This window comes from Prionailurus bengalensis, chromosome A1, assembly GCF_016509475.1.
Source record: "Prionailurus bengalensis isolate Pbe53 chromosome A1, Fcat_Pben_1.1_paternal_pri, whole genome shotgun sequence".
NCBI lineage: Eukaryota > Metazoa > Chordata > Mammalia > Carnivora > Felidae > Prionailurus > Prionailurus bengalensis.
Genome location: NC_057343.1, coordinates 234,902,741 through 234,919,534, shown reverse-complemented (window position 1 = coordinate 234,919,534; position 16,794 = coordinate 234,902,741). Strand labels below are relative to the sequence as shown.

Sequence of the window (16,794 nt, the reverse complement as noted above, 5' to 3'; positions counted from 1 at the left end):
ATCTCACGGTTCGTGGGTTCAAGCCCCGTGTTGGGCTCTGTGCGGAGGCTCAGAGCCTGGAGCCTGCTTCAGATTCTGTGTCTCCCTCTCTCTCTGCCCCTCCCCTGCTCATGCTCTGTGTGTGTGTCTCTCTCTCTCAAAAATAAATAAACATTTAAAAAGTAAATAAATAAAAATAAAAACGAAAATATCCACAAATATTTCAGCATTAGATTTTATGCTTTTGAAGAACCTATGAGTCAAATGAAAAAATCATAAGAGAAATTAGAAAATGTTTTGAATATCAAAAAAAAAAACATGCCAAGATATGGGGATGTAGTTTAAAGCAATAATTTAGAGAGGAATCTGTAGTTTTCAAATACTTACGTTAGAAAAGAAGAAAGGGCTAAAATTTGTTGTCTTAAGTTTCTGACTTAGGAAGCCATAAAGAGATGAGCACATCAAGTAGAAGGGAAAAGATGTTCAAGAAGGAAGAAGAAATCCATAATAGAAAATAACCAATACAGAAAATTAATAAAGCCAAAAGTTGGTTCTTTGAAAAAGTTTAAAAATTCCTAAGCCACTAGCAAGACTGATCAAGAAAGAGAGATCATCACAGGACGCACAAATTAATGACATAAGTAATAAAAGGGGATTCACCACAGATCCTACAGACATTAACAGATATGGAATATTATATAATGGATATAACATTATAATATTATATAATAGATATGGAATATTATAAATTACTCAAGGCCAGAAAGGTTCACAACTTAATAAAATGGGAAAATTGCTTGAAAAGCTACCCTACCAACACTGACACATAATTGGATAGAAAGTTTTAATAGGTGTATATCTATTAAATTTATTAATATTTTAAATCTTAGATCAGAAGAAGATTGATACTCTGTTGACTTTTTTGTGAATTCCGCTGAACATTTCGAGAAACTAAGGTGGGACAAGCAGTCAAATCTTAACCAATTTTAATAACTGAGTGGATAAAAATGTCCTATTCATGGAAAGAGGCTCAAAGATTGAGGCTAAAACAAAAGGTCACCTGTGTACCAGGTACAGGAGATCTCACTAAAATTAAAAGACAAGACAGTTTGGAAATAAAGGATGGAAAACAGCTATTCTGAGAAACAGCTTAGAGGAAAAAGAAAGCTGCAGGAATAAAAATTTCTGATGATATGGAATCAAGTGGAAGGCATTCAGCCTGAGAAAAAGAAAGACTTTTACAATGGTATAGTCACCAAGAAGACTTAATAATCATAAATCTTCATGCACTCCAACACCTCTTCGAAATAAATAAAGAGATGTGATTAAAATGTTCAGATATATTGACAAACCCAAAATCCTAGCCAGAAATATTAATACATTCTAAAATTGACAGACCAAATTGAGCCATTAAGTCAACCCACTGGAGATTTGACTAACTCATCTGGCTCTGACAATAGATGTCTTTAGGGAACATGTTTTGTTTCCAGCATAAAGGAAATATGTGTCATTTTCAGAAATCCATAAGATATAATAGGAGTAGATCATATTCATCACACCCTAGGAGAAAAATAAATTGTCAAAGTGGAAATAAAAGAGACCACTATCTCCGATCAAATCTAATGAAATTAGAAATAACAGGGACAGACTAAAAATAACCTCCTTGTGGAATTTGTAAATCACACTTTGGAATTATTCTTGTTTTAAAAGGAATTGGAAATTGAAAGTACAGACTTTTTAGAGAAGAAAGAAGATGAGTAACTATAAATCAAAAGCCATAGGATTTGGCTAAAGCAGTATTTATAGGAATATTTATGTACTTCAGTGCATTTATTATAAAATACAAAAAAATGGCAATAAGTGACAATCAAGAAAGAGACAATGTAAGTTTGCATGAAGAAGGAGGAAGCAATTTTTAAACTTAAATCAGAAACTATGTAGAGAACTGTCAGAAAGCATAGACATTAATAATAATCCAAAAGCTCATTCACTGAGATCAACAGACATGCAACACTTCAAAACTCTGATCTAGAGAGGGGAAAAAAATAACATTAAGGACAAGAAAAAAAATGCTTCAAATATGGAGACTTGTAAAATTAGAAGAATATTATGTAGAATATTTTACCTTTGAAAATTTAAGTGGAATGGGTAATTTTCCAGGAAAATGATCAAAATTGACTCAAGACATAGAACCAGGAAACAAGGCAGAAATGTGACATGTCTACTCCTAAACTCGAACCTGGGTCAGGAATACAACTGAATGGACATTACTCCTAACCACACTGCTTAATAGACGTGTAACTTTAGGCAAGCTCTTTAACCTCTCTGGGCCTCAATTTCTCCTTGGTAAAATGGGGTAATAATAGTAACTCGTACTCATGATCATTGTGAGGGTTAAGTGAACTCTACATATAAAGGCTTTAGAACAGCACTTGGTACAGAGTAAATAATCTGTCCTCATATCATCGCCGTCCTGTATCATCACCACCACCACCATCATCACCATTACCATCGTCACCGTCACTATCATCAGGTGGTTTTATCGTCGATATTTACCAACCCTTCCATAAAAGATCATTTCTTTGTTATCTGAAGTTTCAGACCCAAGAAAGAGATGTTATGTGTCTGAACTCAGCCTCGTGAAGCTGACATTACCTTGACGGCAGAAAGGAGCGAGGCAGCACAGAATCTAAGAAAACTCCTCAGAGCTCTCCTATAAAAATGGATGAGAAAGATAGCAAACAAATTCAGCAGATGAGTTACTGTGCTGTCCGTCAGTCACAAGACTGCTGAGAGGTGTTGGCTGTTGCACGTTCCCCTCCCTCCACGCCGCCCGGCTGAGCGGGAGGCTCTGAGATCGCGTGTTGGGGAGATGAGAGACCGGTGGCTTCCAACCGGGGACTGAGTGATGTCTGAAAGCAGGACGCTCTAGGTAGGGGAGGTTAGGATGTATGGTGCTTACCTCTGCTACCCTGTGAGCAGCTCAAAACAGGTGTGACACCTTACTTGTCTTTGCATCGTCGCAGCCTAGCACGGGACTGGGTGTATTTGCTGTGCTACCCCTTCTAGCGGAGACCTAATGTTCCTCGTGAAACGTGCACCGACGTCACACCATCGGGCCAGGTATTCGAAAGCACTGCGGATCCTTCTAGAAGATAACTCAGTGCCCGGTGCCTCATCGTTGTCAGGCGCAGGTTTTGGTTTGACGTCTGACTTTTGTCGCTCTTCCTTGATGTGTGATGGTCTCGCGATAGAGTAGGTGTTGGAGAACGTGAGCTGAGTGGGGCCTTCCCATGGCGATGGCATCAGGGGATTTATGTAGTTCACTGGTTACTTGCTCCCTTTCCTTCCCCACGGACTCACCGTCGCATGGTCGCTGGGATTTCAGCGTGTGGCTGGTTTGCGTCTGAGGCTTCTGCGCAGCTAATCGACATTCAGCATCTTGCCGCTGCGTTCTCTGTGCCGGTCCTGTCTCCCCAGTGTCTCTAGCCAACCTCATTGGCGGGAGGTTCCATTGCAGTCTGACACACACACCACCTGACCTCTCGTCCGATGTCTCATTTGAATCGCACCTTTAATTCTTCATTGCGGTTCAGCCCCTTTGGTACCCCTTAACGCTTCTGTCCTTGGAATAAATGAAGTTGTAAGAGGCTCTGAACTTTTGAGCCATTTAAAGGATGTCTCAGAGAGGTGTACGATTCGTATAAATGCTTTTATCTACCCGTAATGTGTCGGTAGCAGAATTGTGACTTAATTTTTCACGTGATCACGGGAAGCTTGCGTGTTCGTCTGCTTGTGCAAGAATGTGAAGGCCATGGCCCCTGGCATCTTCAGGGAACCTCGGTAAACGTATAGCTGCATCAGTATGGAAGGGAGTTGAATCTGGTTGGATTGTAGTGGGGAAGACAAGCCTGTTTCCTCAGTGAGCAGGCGTAAGGATGGGTCTTGAGATCTTGCAGGGCATCCGATGAGACTTCTCTAGAAGCAGCAGCAGCCGGGACATCAGTGGCAGACAAGAGACGACACGCGGGCAGGAAAGTACCAGGTGCAAAGGAGAGTTGTAAAAAGATTGTTTTCCTTTCCTAAGGAACCGGTGCTTACTTTGATGAATCATCAAGTTGATCAGACATAATTGTGGACACGCTTTTCTTTCTCTTTTTAAAAAAAATGTTTAATGTTGATTTATTTTGGGGGCACCTGGGTGGCTCAGTCGGCTAAGCATCTGACTTCGCTCAGGTCATGATCTTGCAGCTCGTGGGTTCAAGCCCCACGTCGGGCTCTGTGCTGACAGAGCAGGGCCTGGAGCCTGTTTCAGATTCTGTGTCTCCCTCTCTCTCTGCCCCTCCCCCACTCATGCTCTGTCTCTCTCTCTCGCTCTCTCTCTGTCTCAAAAATAAACACTAAAAAAAAAAATGTTTGTTTATTTTTGAGAGAGAGACAGAGACAGAGCACAAGCCAGGGAGGGGCAGAGAGAGAGGGAGACGCAGAACCCGAAGCAGGCTCCAGGCTCCGCGCTGTCAGCACAGAGTCCGACGCAGGCCTCGAACTCGTGAACCGTGAGATGATGACCTGAGCTGAAGTCTGGCCCTCAGCCGACTGGGCCACACAGGCGCCCCATAGACATGCTTTTCTATAGGCACGTTTTTGGTTTGTTTTAGCTCCGTTTTCATTTTTCACAAAATGAGTGAGGAATGAAGGCCCCATGAAATTAAGGCCTAATTACGCCACAAATATTACTGACGGCTTTCCAGAGTAACGGGAACTGCTGCCACACTAACCTGTTCCTCTTTGTCTCCTGGTAGGACGTCCATTCTCGGGATCTCCTTTGGAGCCGCGTTTCTCTTGCTTGCCTGTATCCTTTTCGTCTGCTTTGCTGGACAGCTTTTGGTAGGTACTTCACATATGGACCTTATTTGGAAAACTGTGTTCGTTGAAGGCAAACTGATTTCTGGCTTGAAACACCGGGCTTGTTGATTTAACATTTCACGGGATACGGATCCCAGTGAAGACGCAAGCACCCTTCATGCCAGCGGCCCAGAATATAAACTGAGGCAGCTCATGTACAATCGAGACACTGAGCTGAAGATTATCTGAAACATTGGATGTCACGCCATCAAATTATATTCATGTTTATTTATTTCTGTCGCCATTTTGCATTATGTCCTCTGAGTTTTCAGAGCATTTTAGAGCAGCCACTCCTAGTATCATAGGAGGCTTTTCGTGTGCAGGGGAATTAAAATGTAAACCAGATACTTCTTTTATATCCACTTCCAAGATATAAAAGTTGGGGACATATGAAAACAGCAAATGCAAAAATGTATCTTGTTAGTGATTTAATTAACAGTGTTCATTAATAGTGTTAGTTAATGATTTAAACCAACCATTGCAAGCTTGGATGGGTCAAGTGCTAGTTCAGGATGTAAGAACCAAATCTAAGTGTATTCTTGAGTCGAAAGCAAGTGGCCCCATGAGAGCATCGGAAGAAAGCCAGCAATGAGATAGAAACCCAAAAAAGGTAGTCAGTGTTTTATGTTGTTCATTGGAGATGTGTGGAAACAAGAGAGGCCCCTCTGAGCCAGATTTTGAGCATCGGGTCCATTCTAGTCTAATGTGTTGGAACCTTTTAGCTAAAAAGTGTAAAGACCTTAAAGTTCGTCTCTGCCTCTCGACAGTGGGCCCTCTACGATGTCTGCTGGGTACCGTTGCAAACTTGTGTGGGGGGTGTTTGCTATATCATAGTTGAGGTGTTTTGAATTGGGTTGGAAACTTCCAGAAGTGGCACTATGGTTCCTGATTTCCTGGAATGCACACAGAGCATCTCAGATTTCTTTAAAATCGCCTGAAGGCTATAGGTTGTCACTACTGCCCCCTGGGAATCCTTGTCAAGTTTCTAAAGTGCTTCAATATACCAAAAAGCCTGATTATCCACGTTCAGATTTTCCTTAGGTGGAAAAGCACACGGGCCCCGCCCTCTGATTTCCTGGCCCCCACAAGGCTTCTGCAGCCCACTTCTCAGGTTTTCAGAGTAGGAACTATCATTTGTGGTCCCACTGGAAATCCAAACCTCGTTCTAATTAAAGCGACTTCTATCATTGTGCCTAAGTAGCCACATTAGTCATTTTCTGTTCCTAAGGAATCCAGTCTTCAGGGTGGGGGGGTGGGGTGTGGAACACAGTGTATATTTAAGGTTTCAAGCTGACTTTTTCTTAGACTAAATTGCTATAGAAAAGAAACAGAAGCGGAGGCTAGAGAAAGTATCTCCAGAGCAACTTTGCTGCCTTTGCGAGAATGCTTTTGGTCTTATGTAATGTCTGTCCTCTCAGCTTCGGTATAACCCAGCCAACCTTTCATGGCTCCTGGCCCCTCCCAGACCCAGCCTGTGGCTCCTCGAGGCCTTCAGGATCCCACACCCACCTTCCCAGGAGCATCATGAAACCCTGACACCCCCCACACCAGATGCTAGGGAGTCCGTAACTCGTCTGTTGTCTTAAAGAGAAAATCTCATTCATCAGTAGATGGACATTTAGGCTCTTTCCATAATTTGGCTGCTGTTGAAAGTGCTGCTATAAACATTGGGGTACAAGTGCCCCTGTGCATCGGCACTCCTGTATCCCTTGGGTAAATTCCCAGCAGTGCTATTGCTGGGTCATAGGGTAGATCTATTTTTAATTTTCTGAGGAACCTCCACACTGTTTTCCAGAGCAGCTGCACCAGTTTGCGTTCCCACCAACAGTGCAAGAGGGTTCCCGTTTCTCCACATCCTCGCCAGCATCTATAGTCTCCTGATTTGTTCATTTTGGCCACTCTGACTGGCGTGAGGTGATATCTGAGTGTGGTTTTGATTTGTATTTCCCTGATGAGGAGCGACGTTGAGCATCTTTTCATGTGCCTGTTGGCCATCCGGATGTCTTCTTTAGAGAAATGTCTATTCATGTCTTCTGCCCATTTCTTAGCTGAATTATTTGTTTTTCAGATGTGGAGTTTGGTGAGTTCTTTATAGATTTTGGATACTAGCCCTTTGTCCGATACGTCATTTGCAAATATCTTTTCCCACTCCATTGGTTGCCTTTTATTTTGTTCACTGTTTCCTTTGCAGTGCAGAAGCTTTTTATCTTCATGAGGTCCCAATAGTTCTTTTTGCTTTTAATTCCCTTGCCTTTGGAGATGTGGATAAAGAAATTGTGGTTTATATACACAATGGAATACTACTTGGCAAAGAGAAAGAATGAGATCTGGCCTTTTGTAGCAACGTGGATGGAACTGGAGAGTGTTATGCTAAGTGAAATAAGTCATCCAGGGAAAGATGGGTACCATATGTTTTCACTCTTATGTGGATCCTGAGAAACTTAACAGAAGACCACGGGGGAGGGGAAGGAAAAAAAAAAGTTAGAGAGGAAGGGAGCCAAACCATAAGAGACTCATAAAAACTGAGAATAAACTGAGGGTTGATGAGGGGTGGGGGGGAGGGGGGGTGATGGGCATTGAGGAGGGCACCTGTTGGGACGAGCACTGGGTGTTGTATGGAAACCAATTTGACAATAAATTTCATATTTAAAAAAAGAGAGAGAGAAAAGCTGCTGGGAATGAACTGGTGCCTACCTCCTTTTCAAAGGAAGCCTAGATTTTGCCAAAGTGATCAGGGAGACTAGGCTTGAGGACGTCTGTTCTTTCTGAACTTGAGTTAGATCAGTGAATGAGTGCCCCACCCCCACCCCCACCAGTGGTCAGCTGTAATCCTTGATCCAGAGGGAATCCAGATAAAATCAAGAAGGAATTCTTCTCATTCCCATAAGAGGTTCTTTTTACTGTGTAAACTATTCTGTAAGGGCTTTTTTCTCACCATCAATATCAAAGAAATTAAGGCAACCCAGGAAAGCTTTCAGCGTGCTTTCTATTCGACCCTCCCCTTTCAGCCCAAAGCTGTGTGTGTCACAAATATTTCCTAGTGGTCATGGAGAGGTATGACATCCTCACTGCTCATTCTCTGGCCTCTTGAAAGCCTACCAGTTCTCTGAGGTGTTAGTATGATTTGCATTTATTTTTGGATTAAGTACTGAGTTTGTGAAAGAAATGTTAATATCCTTAATATCTTTCTATGAACATACATTGACCTTTGGAAAACTTAAATGCCAGAGGCAATACTGATGCTTATACTACAGGGAAAACATTTCTAAAAAGTATTACTGGTATTGAACTCTCTGTATGAAGAATTAGAGTAAAATACTTTTATAAAGGAGGTTGAGCAAAGGTAAGCCTGACCGATCTTTTTCCTCCAAGAGCTCTACCTTTGTTACCCTCTCTTACACAGGAAATATTACACATGTAGCTGTACTGACCGGTCATTGTACAGCTGGGTTTGATAAAAAGGTAGAAGAAAGTGGGTGATGGGCATTGAGGAGGGTGCCTGTTGGGATGAGCACTGGGTGTTGTATGGAAACCAATTTGACAATAAATTTCATATAAAAAAAAAAAAAAAGGTAGAGACATAGCCTGTGGTCCCTCGGGGCTAAAAAAAATGGCCAAAGAATAAGAGTGATAATGAAACGCATTTTTTTTCCTTCTGATAGAAAAATGAGACAGATATTTGTTCAGTGGCACAGTCAGAGAAAAATGTCAGGGAATTTATATGTTCTCACCGTTACTGCTAACGAGAAGCCCAGAGCACGGCTGTCTGTCCCTCACTCCCACCCTCCCTTGCCCTAGCCGCTCCCCCCAGTGCGTCCCCCCACCCCTATGTTCCCCTGCCACTGCTTGTCTTCTAGAAAGTTTCTCAGAAACCCCACCAGCCCCTACAGTGGGCTCTTGTTTGAGCGCCATGGGACTTAGGATCTGTGCCCCATAATTTAGCACTTGATTGTTTGACAACTTATTTGGCTCCTCTCTCTCTCTCTCTCTCTCTCTCTCTCTCTCTCTCTCTCTGAGTGTAACTGTTGTCTCCCTTACATAGAGTAGTTTTTTTTTTGAGATGAGAATTGTTTCCTACATTTGCTTTCTGTCTCCCAGGGAATCCAGCAGAGTTCCGCCCACTGAAACACTTTGATAAGCGGGCACTAAGTCAGCACTCGTGGACTCATGTCATGTCCGTGCGGTTCCTTTCCACCATGTCCGCTCATCCAGCTCCATGTGGCCCCCTCCCATCCTCCCCAACACCACTGGGACAGTTAGGCGTCCCCACGTGTCCCGGTAATCTTCCCTTCCCCAGATGCTCTGGCGTGGGGACGGGTTCTGCATGTGCGTGGCTGTGGGAAGCATGGGTGGGTGGCCATCACCTTGCCACGCTGAAAGACCTCACACGCACCATGATCCCTTGACTCTGATGTGCTTTGGGCTCTCTCCACGGTTGGAAATAATCTCCTAACCTTCCCAGACCCAATCTACAGAGCCTCCCCCCCCCCCCCCCCCCCCCGCCCCATGTCACTACCAGCATCCCTCGCGCCTACCGGGCAGGCTGCCCATTTCGTAATATCATTTGTGATCTTAGATGGAGAGATCACCAGCGAATCTGCTTCAACCCTGTTTTGCTCACTGTAGTACTTCAGGCACTTGAAATACAAGATAAATATTTAACATCTGTGGGCTGGAAGAAGTGTTGGGCGGCACCCAAATGCTCAGAAAAACGTCTTGCCCTCATCCTCACCCCGATCGACTTCTTCTGAGTGCGCGGCTCTGAATTCAGCCCCGGTCGCCCATCCCCGCTGCCAGCGAGGTCCCTCCTGGGTCCTCACCTGTCGGGTCTCCACATGAGACCTTCATAGCATTTCAGAACCGTAAAACTTGAGAGCAGACAGGGAACCCAGAGATGACTTTGTCTGGCCTCACGTCTCATGGGTGAGAGACACAGAACTGTGGAGGTGGCCTGTGCTCCCACCATGGCAAGCTTCCGCGCCCAGTCATTTCGAGGAAGAGTTTTCCTCCACAAGAAGTAATGCGGAAGCACACATCAGCAGATCTCTTGAGGACAGAAAGGAAGACTTTGGAACGGGACCACGAGTGCGATAACTGTAAGACCAGCAGAAGTTTCCTGTCCTTGGTAAGAACCCTCAGAATCAGTATAGACAGCCTCTGACGGGCAGGACCCCCATCAATAGCTACGTGTCCAGTCTCATCACAGTTTACAAATAATAAATATTACCTTCCGTGAAAATTGACGACTTGGTCTGTTAGGCATTGTGTGTATTCCGGCTCATTTAGCCTCACAAGAGCCCTTGGAGGGAATGGCCATTCTATAGTTAGTACAACAGACCCTCACAGATGTTACACAGATTGCTCTGTGGTGGAGAGCAAGTAGGAGTCAGAATCAGAATTGGAGTCGATGCTTAGAACCCTTACAATTAATTGGAAGGTGTGCGGAGAGAGTCCCTGGCAAACAAGCTCCCGGCACTAGGCAGGCATGTCCATCCACGGTCATGGCCATGGCAGGCGTGGCACTGAGGTTGCCTTGCAGTGACTGCTAAGCATCCACTGGTCAAAATCACATTGGTAGGGATGCCCGGGGGGCTCAGTCAGTTGAGCCTCCGACTTCAGCTCTGGTCATGATCTCACGGTTCATGAGTTCAAGCCCCACGCTGGGCTCTGTGCTCGGAGTCTGGATCCTGCTTCAGATTCTGTGTCTCCCTCTCTCTGCCCCTTCCCCGCTCATGCTCTGTCTCTCTCTGTCTCTCAAAGATGAATAAACATTAAAAAAAAATTTTTTTTAATCACATTGGTAATTCACGGTAACCTCACAGTGAACCTCATTCGTATTTTCCTCTGGTCTAGTTTCTGATATACATTATCCAGATATTGGCCCAGTTCATTTAAAACTGGAGTCTGGGGGCGCCTGGGTGGCGCAGTCGGTTAAGCATCCGACTTCAGCCAGGTCACGATCTCGCGGTCCGTGAGTTCGAGCCCCGCGTCCGGCTCTGGGCTGATGGCTCAGAGCCTGGAGCCTGTTTCCGATTCTGTGTCTCCCTCTCTCTCTGCCCCTCCCCCGTTCATGCTCTGTCTCTCTCTGTCCCAAAAATAAATAAAAAAAAAAAAAAAAAAAGTTAAAACTGGAATCTGGGAAAAGTACAGCCCCATCTTAAAAGACATTTGGTAAAATGGGCGGGGGGGGGGGGGGAATGTTAATTTATGAGTGGATTTAGACTCTAACATATTCTAGTATGAAAGTACCTTTAATAATAATACTTTCCAAAATACATGAGAGCCCTTCGAATATGAAAACATATTATTTTATCTGATAACCAAAACAATCCAGTTTAAGTAGAAACTAAAATGTAGAACAAGAGATTCAAGTTTACATTTTCATTACAATCAGCTGGGGCGCCTGGGTGGCGCAGTCGGTTAAGCGTCCGACTTCAACCAGGTCACGATCTCGCGGTCCGTGAGTTCGAGCCCCGCATCAGGCTCTGGGCTGATGGCTCGGAGCCTGGAGCCTGTTTCCGATTCTGTGTCTCCCTCTCTCTCTGCCCCTCCCCCGTTCATGCTCTGTCTCTCTCTGTCCCAAAAATAAATAAACATTGAAAAAAAAATTAAAAAAAAAAAGACCAATCAGCAATAAAAGGAATAATACTTGTCATTGTCATAATACTAATAATAGTTTACTGCCAAATTTAACACGAACCTACCTGAGTGGACTTATAATTTTGTAATAAATACAAGAGAGTGACTGTAACCAAAAATGCCACCAAAAAAAAAAACCCAAAAAACAAAACAGAAGAAAAAAACCACCCTCAAAAGCATCTTTGAGTGTGTCAGAAGAAATTTTTCTCTCAATGTGGTTGCGTTGTGCTTTGTGTAGCAAAGATAATATGATGCCATCCCACCAACCTTGTTCCTAGCGGAAATGAAAGCACAAACATAAAGTCCATCCTGTGGAAGGAAAGTAGGTCACACACTGGCTGATAGAAAAGCTTTCTACCCAAAGGAGTGTTTTACCCTTGAAGTCTATTTTCTCCCATGTCAATAGAACTCTGCCAGCTTTCTTGTAGTTAGTATTTTCCCAGCGTCCTTTCCTTCCATCTTTTTATTCGGCTTTTCCTTGTCCGTAAGTGGGTTTTAGATGCTGTGTCTCTGGTAAACAACATCCAGGTGCATGTTACTTTCTCTGATCTAGCAGTCTCTCTCTTTTCCCTGACAAGTATAACGCATTTACGTGTATTATAATTACTACTACCATCTTATTTTGCTTTTATTTTTCTAAATCCATCATGTGTGTTCTCTGCATGTCCTTATTTTTCCTCTTCTCCTGCATTATCTTGGATCCATGGAATTTATTTATTCTCCTTTGTTCCCTCTAGTGACTTGGAAGTCATCTATCCTGGTATTTTGTTTTTCCTGGTTAACTTAACATGTGTAATGTACACGAGACTAACAGAGCTCGTTAATATCTCCACCTTGTTGTTGAAGAATATTGTACTCTGCATCTGAATCCCATTCTTGAATAAAGAAGATGGAATAAGATGCTCAGATTCTTGAAATTAGAAACTCAGCAGTTAGGCTGAAAAAAGTAAAGCAAGAGCCGAATAAATAACCTACAAAACAGCACAGAAAGATAAAGAGGGCAGGCCAGATTTTTCTAAATTTAAACTGCTCTTGTCATTCACTGCTATCGCTATTCTTGTTGTGTACTCATTTTACCCCATTCTTCCTGAACACCATCCCTTCCTCCGGGATCCCATCTCCATATTCCCAAAGGATTGTTCCTTTTCTCATCTTTTCAGTGAGAGCCTGTGCATAATGTCTGCAACTTTTGTATTTAAAAAAAAAAAAAACAGTCGGGTTTCTCCTCATTGGATAATGGTTTATGATAAGCTGTCTAATATTTTGAAAATATGAATCCAGGGGCGCCTGGGTGGCGCAGTCGGTTAAGCGTCCGACTTCAGCCAGGTCACGATCTCGCGGTCCGTGAGTTCGAGCCCCGCGTCGGGCTCTGGGCGGATGGCTCAGAGCCTGGAGCCTGTTTCCGATTCTGTGTCTCCCTCTCTCTCTGCCCCTCCCCCGTTCATGCTCTGTCTCTCTCTGTCCCAAAAATAAATAAAAAACGTTGAAAAAAAAAAAAGAAAATATGAATCCATATTTTCCTGTAGTTGATGGACCGCGGAGAAATCTATAGTCAAATTACTGTTCCTTAGAAGGTGACACGTCTTCTCTCTGGTTGTTTTCGTGGGACTCGCTCCGTATCTGTCATGGGCCGTAGCTCCCTTGTGCTTAGGTAAAGGTGTACTTTCATCTTCCTGTTTGGGACCCAGTGGGTCGCCTCGGCCACGGAACTCATGTTTTGCTCCAGGCCTGCAAAGCTGTTGCTCCGTCCTGGTCTTTTGTTCTGTTTTTCTCAAACTTTCATTACACGTATATTGATTCTTTTCATTGTACCTTCTGTGCCTGAACGTCCCATTCATGTGTTTCATCGCTGTATTTCTGCGCTGTTTGATGGGGCATTTCCTCAGGGCTGTCCTACCCCCTAGCACAGCTACTAAATTTTCCATTATCTGCATTTTCATCTCCTGAGAGTCTTTGTGGCTCATTTTTTTCTCATAAGTGCTCATTCGTTGTGTACTCTGATCCATCTTCTAATTTCTTTGGTCTTATTCTGCAGGCTACTGCAGATTGATAGCATACCTGCAGATCCTGTGGTGCGAATTCTACTTTTTGTTGTGTCTGTTGATTCTTCCTCATACGGCCCTATGTCCTGTGTAGTTCATAATTTTTTTTTTATTGTGAGGTCATGCTCAGAGGGAATTATCCTTTAGCAAAAAGGGTACTTCTGCAGGAACCCCAAGGACTCTCTCTGGTCTTTGACCCAATTGATAGCCCCTCAATTTGGGGTTCCCATGATGAAGCATATAGTGTAATTTCAAATTCATCGCCCATATTTAGAGATGGAATTTATCACTGGAAGTGTGTTGATACTTCCCTCAACTAGTACATGGAGTTTTCTAGACTTTACATGGAGGGAAGAGCATTCTGAGGCTTCTGGGATTTTTTGTTCGTTTTGTTTTTATGGAAGTATAATTAACATATACCATACAACATGTTGTGTTAGTTTTAGGTACTATATAATGACTCAACAGTTGTGTACAGGAATTCCACTACTGAGTATTTACCCAAAGGAAATGAAAACACTAATTCAAAAAGATACATGCACACCCTGAGGCTCCTGATTTTAGTCAGGGGTCTTGGCCTCAGCTGCCCCACCCTTGGCAAGCTCAAGGCAACCCCTTTTTTCCTCCTGCGGGCATCAGCCCCTAGGTGTTACAGCTTCTGTCCAGTCCTAGGACACTCCTAGGCCAACCCCACAGCCTCAGTCCCTCTAGCACTGAGCTGCTTCTTTGCTTCTGGCCCCTGGAAATTTCTCTTCGGGTCCATCGTTAAGATAAAGAATGTATTGAACAAGCATCCATCGAGTCCCTGCTCTTTGCTCAACACTGTGCTGCTTTGGGGATACAAAGGCAGGTGTGGTGTGGTTCCCCTCTACAACCAGCTCTCCATGTGGCCAGAGACAAACACGAACAGCGTCAAAGAGAACACAAGGTGGCTAGCCCGTGAGTGCCACACGGTGGATGGATGGCTGAGGAAAGTGGTTCACCCAGGGCATGGGAAGAAAAATGTTGATTTTATAGAGTATGACTGAAATCAAGCAGCCTTTCTGTGGGAAACTCTTGTACAATTAATCAAAGTACACACGGCAGTCTCTGTAACACTAAATGTTACAAGTAATTATTCCTGCAGCTGGTGGCCGCCATTCAAAAAGACAGTCGTTGGCCAATTAAAACGCCAAAGTAGGTGTTCCTCTAGACAAATGCACGAAAGCACACGGGTATATGATAAACTTCACCACTTTTTCAGGCAAGATTCTAAGATGAGTTTTCTTTTTCTAATAATAAAAATTTGCTACTCCCCACTATAATGTATTTGTAACTTTTCTAAATGTTTTTTTTTTTTCATTTTATTAAACCTTAAGAGCATCATCTACTTCTTTTCAGGTAACTGATTTTATTTTTTTAAAGGACACCGATGAAATTGTTAATGTGACCTGCTCTTATAATTGTTACGTTCAATTAGGAGAAATTTTAAAGTGAGAGGTTACCAGTTGTTTCCAGCGCAAGAGGATCAGAGTGGAGAGGGAGGAAGAAGGAAGAGGGGGGTATATTTTTTTCCTGTGTTTTTCTTCAGGTTTATTTATTTTGAGAGAGAGAGAAAACACGAGTGGAGGAGGGGCTGAGAGAGGGAAAGAGAGAATCCCAAGCAGGCTCTGCACTGTCAGCGTGGAGCCAGACACAGGGCTTGAACTCATGAACCATGAGATCATGACCTGAGTGGAAGTCGGATGCTTAACTGACTCAGCCAGCCAGGTGCCCCTCCTGTTTTGTTTTGTTTTGTTTTGTTTTAATCCAAACATATTATGAACACATTATTTTTCTGGGGAGAATCGTCTGCCTATACTGAGAGAAGAACGTCGATATTCATCCCATACGCCTTGTAGCAAACTGCACTGGCCATTGTCCCCAGCACCAACGCCATGATGGTTCCATCATGAATTGACATTCCATATGAATGACATTCCATATGAATTGACATTCTTCCTCCTCTCACATCTCCCGCGACAGTCGGTGCCAGTTCCACATTCACCAGTGGGTGGGTGTGGCATTAACAGTCAAGCACGTTTCTGGAAGGCTCACAGTGAGCTCACTGTAAGCAGGAGGCCCTCGTGTATGCAGTGGGACTCACTGATGGTCAACAAAGGGAGGACGCAGATTTGACGGAAGTTATGCCAGCCGTTAAACCAGAGATCAAACGGGTAAAGCTGGGCTCTGAAGGGCGCCTTCTGAATCAATGCCAAAATACTGTGGGAGATGGTATCGTTTATAATGTTTCATTACGATGGTGTCAATTTTGACACACTTGCTTTTCCACCGGGGACTGTACTTGAATAGTTGACCCAAAACAGGCACACTGAGCTCCGTTATCATGTCAGGAACGAAGTCGTGCTTTTTGTTCAGAGCTATAGTCGCATCAGTGGTCTCCTTTCCCGATCCTCCTATCTCAAGAACGTCGTCTCTTTTCTCCTCCGCCCCGCCGTCGGCATCCTCTGCTCCCCGCACATCTTCACTCTCCTCCCCCTCCTCTCTCTACACATCAGCTCAGGGCGCACGTCCCTGTCACCGGCCGTTTCCTGGTCCTTGCCACCAGCGATATTTTCCAATTTCCATATTTCTGAACAGTTTTCTTCACGTGGCCTCTACCTGGTGACAGGATTGAAGAAAGAAAGAGGAAAACCATAGTGGAAAGTGTGGGGGGGGGCGGGGAATGAGGTTTTATTGTTCGTAGAGATGCAGAGCAAAGAGACACTTAGTCATTAAATGTCTCTGAGAATTATTATGTTTTCTTCATAAGCGTAACAATGGGAGCTAACACTTGGGAGTCCTGCCCCTGGTGCCTTATTATGTAGCTCATTTAACGTCCTACAAGACCAAGGAACCAGGTATTATTATTGTCCCCATTTTAGAGCTGGGGAGGCTGAGGCCAGAGAGGATAGTTCACCTGCAGAAAGTCTCTCGACTCTGGGGGTTTGCTCCTGGGCTCCTGGGCTGTCCTAGCCACCTCTCATCCTGTCTTGCAGAATCCCATTCCATTGCTGTGTCAGCATTTAACATACTGCAGTGCTTCTGTTTCTAAGACTGAAGCAGAAAGACTCTGAAAGAGCTAGAGAAATAAAAGTGCTGTCTATTCGTGCTACTGAGGATTCTCTGTTATGCGGTTTATCGATGTTACATCAGCTTTGCCATTATATTAACTTAGTGGTTCGAGTCAGAAAGGTACAGTTTGTTGGCC

General features: G+C 43.9%; 1 protein-coding gene across 3 annotated transcripts in view; it reads left to right on the top strand.

Moving 5' to 3' along the window:
- The window catches only part of ADCY2 (adenylate cyclase 2), a 414,481-nt gene that overhangs the window by 329,789 nt on the left and 67,898 nt on the right, over positions 1–16,794 (top strand). For all 3 annotated transcript variants that reach the window (XM_043601271.1, XM_043601263.1, XM_043601281.1), the window contains one exon: positions 4,782–4,866. In XM_043601271.1, the coding sequence (XP_043457206.1) occupies positions 4,782–4,866 (85 nt within the window). The remainder of the gene's footprint in view (positions 1–4,781; positions 4,867–16,794) is intronic.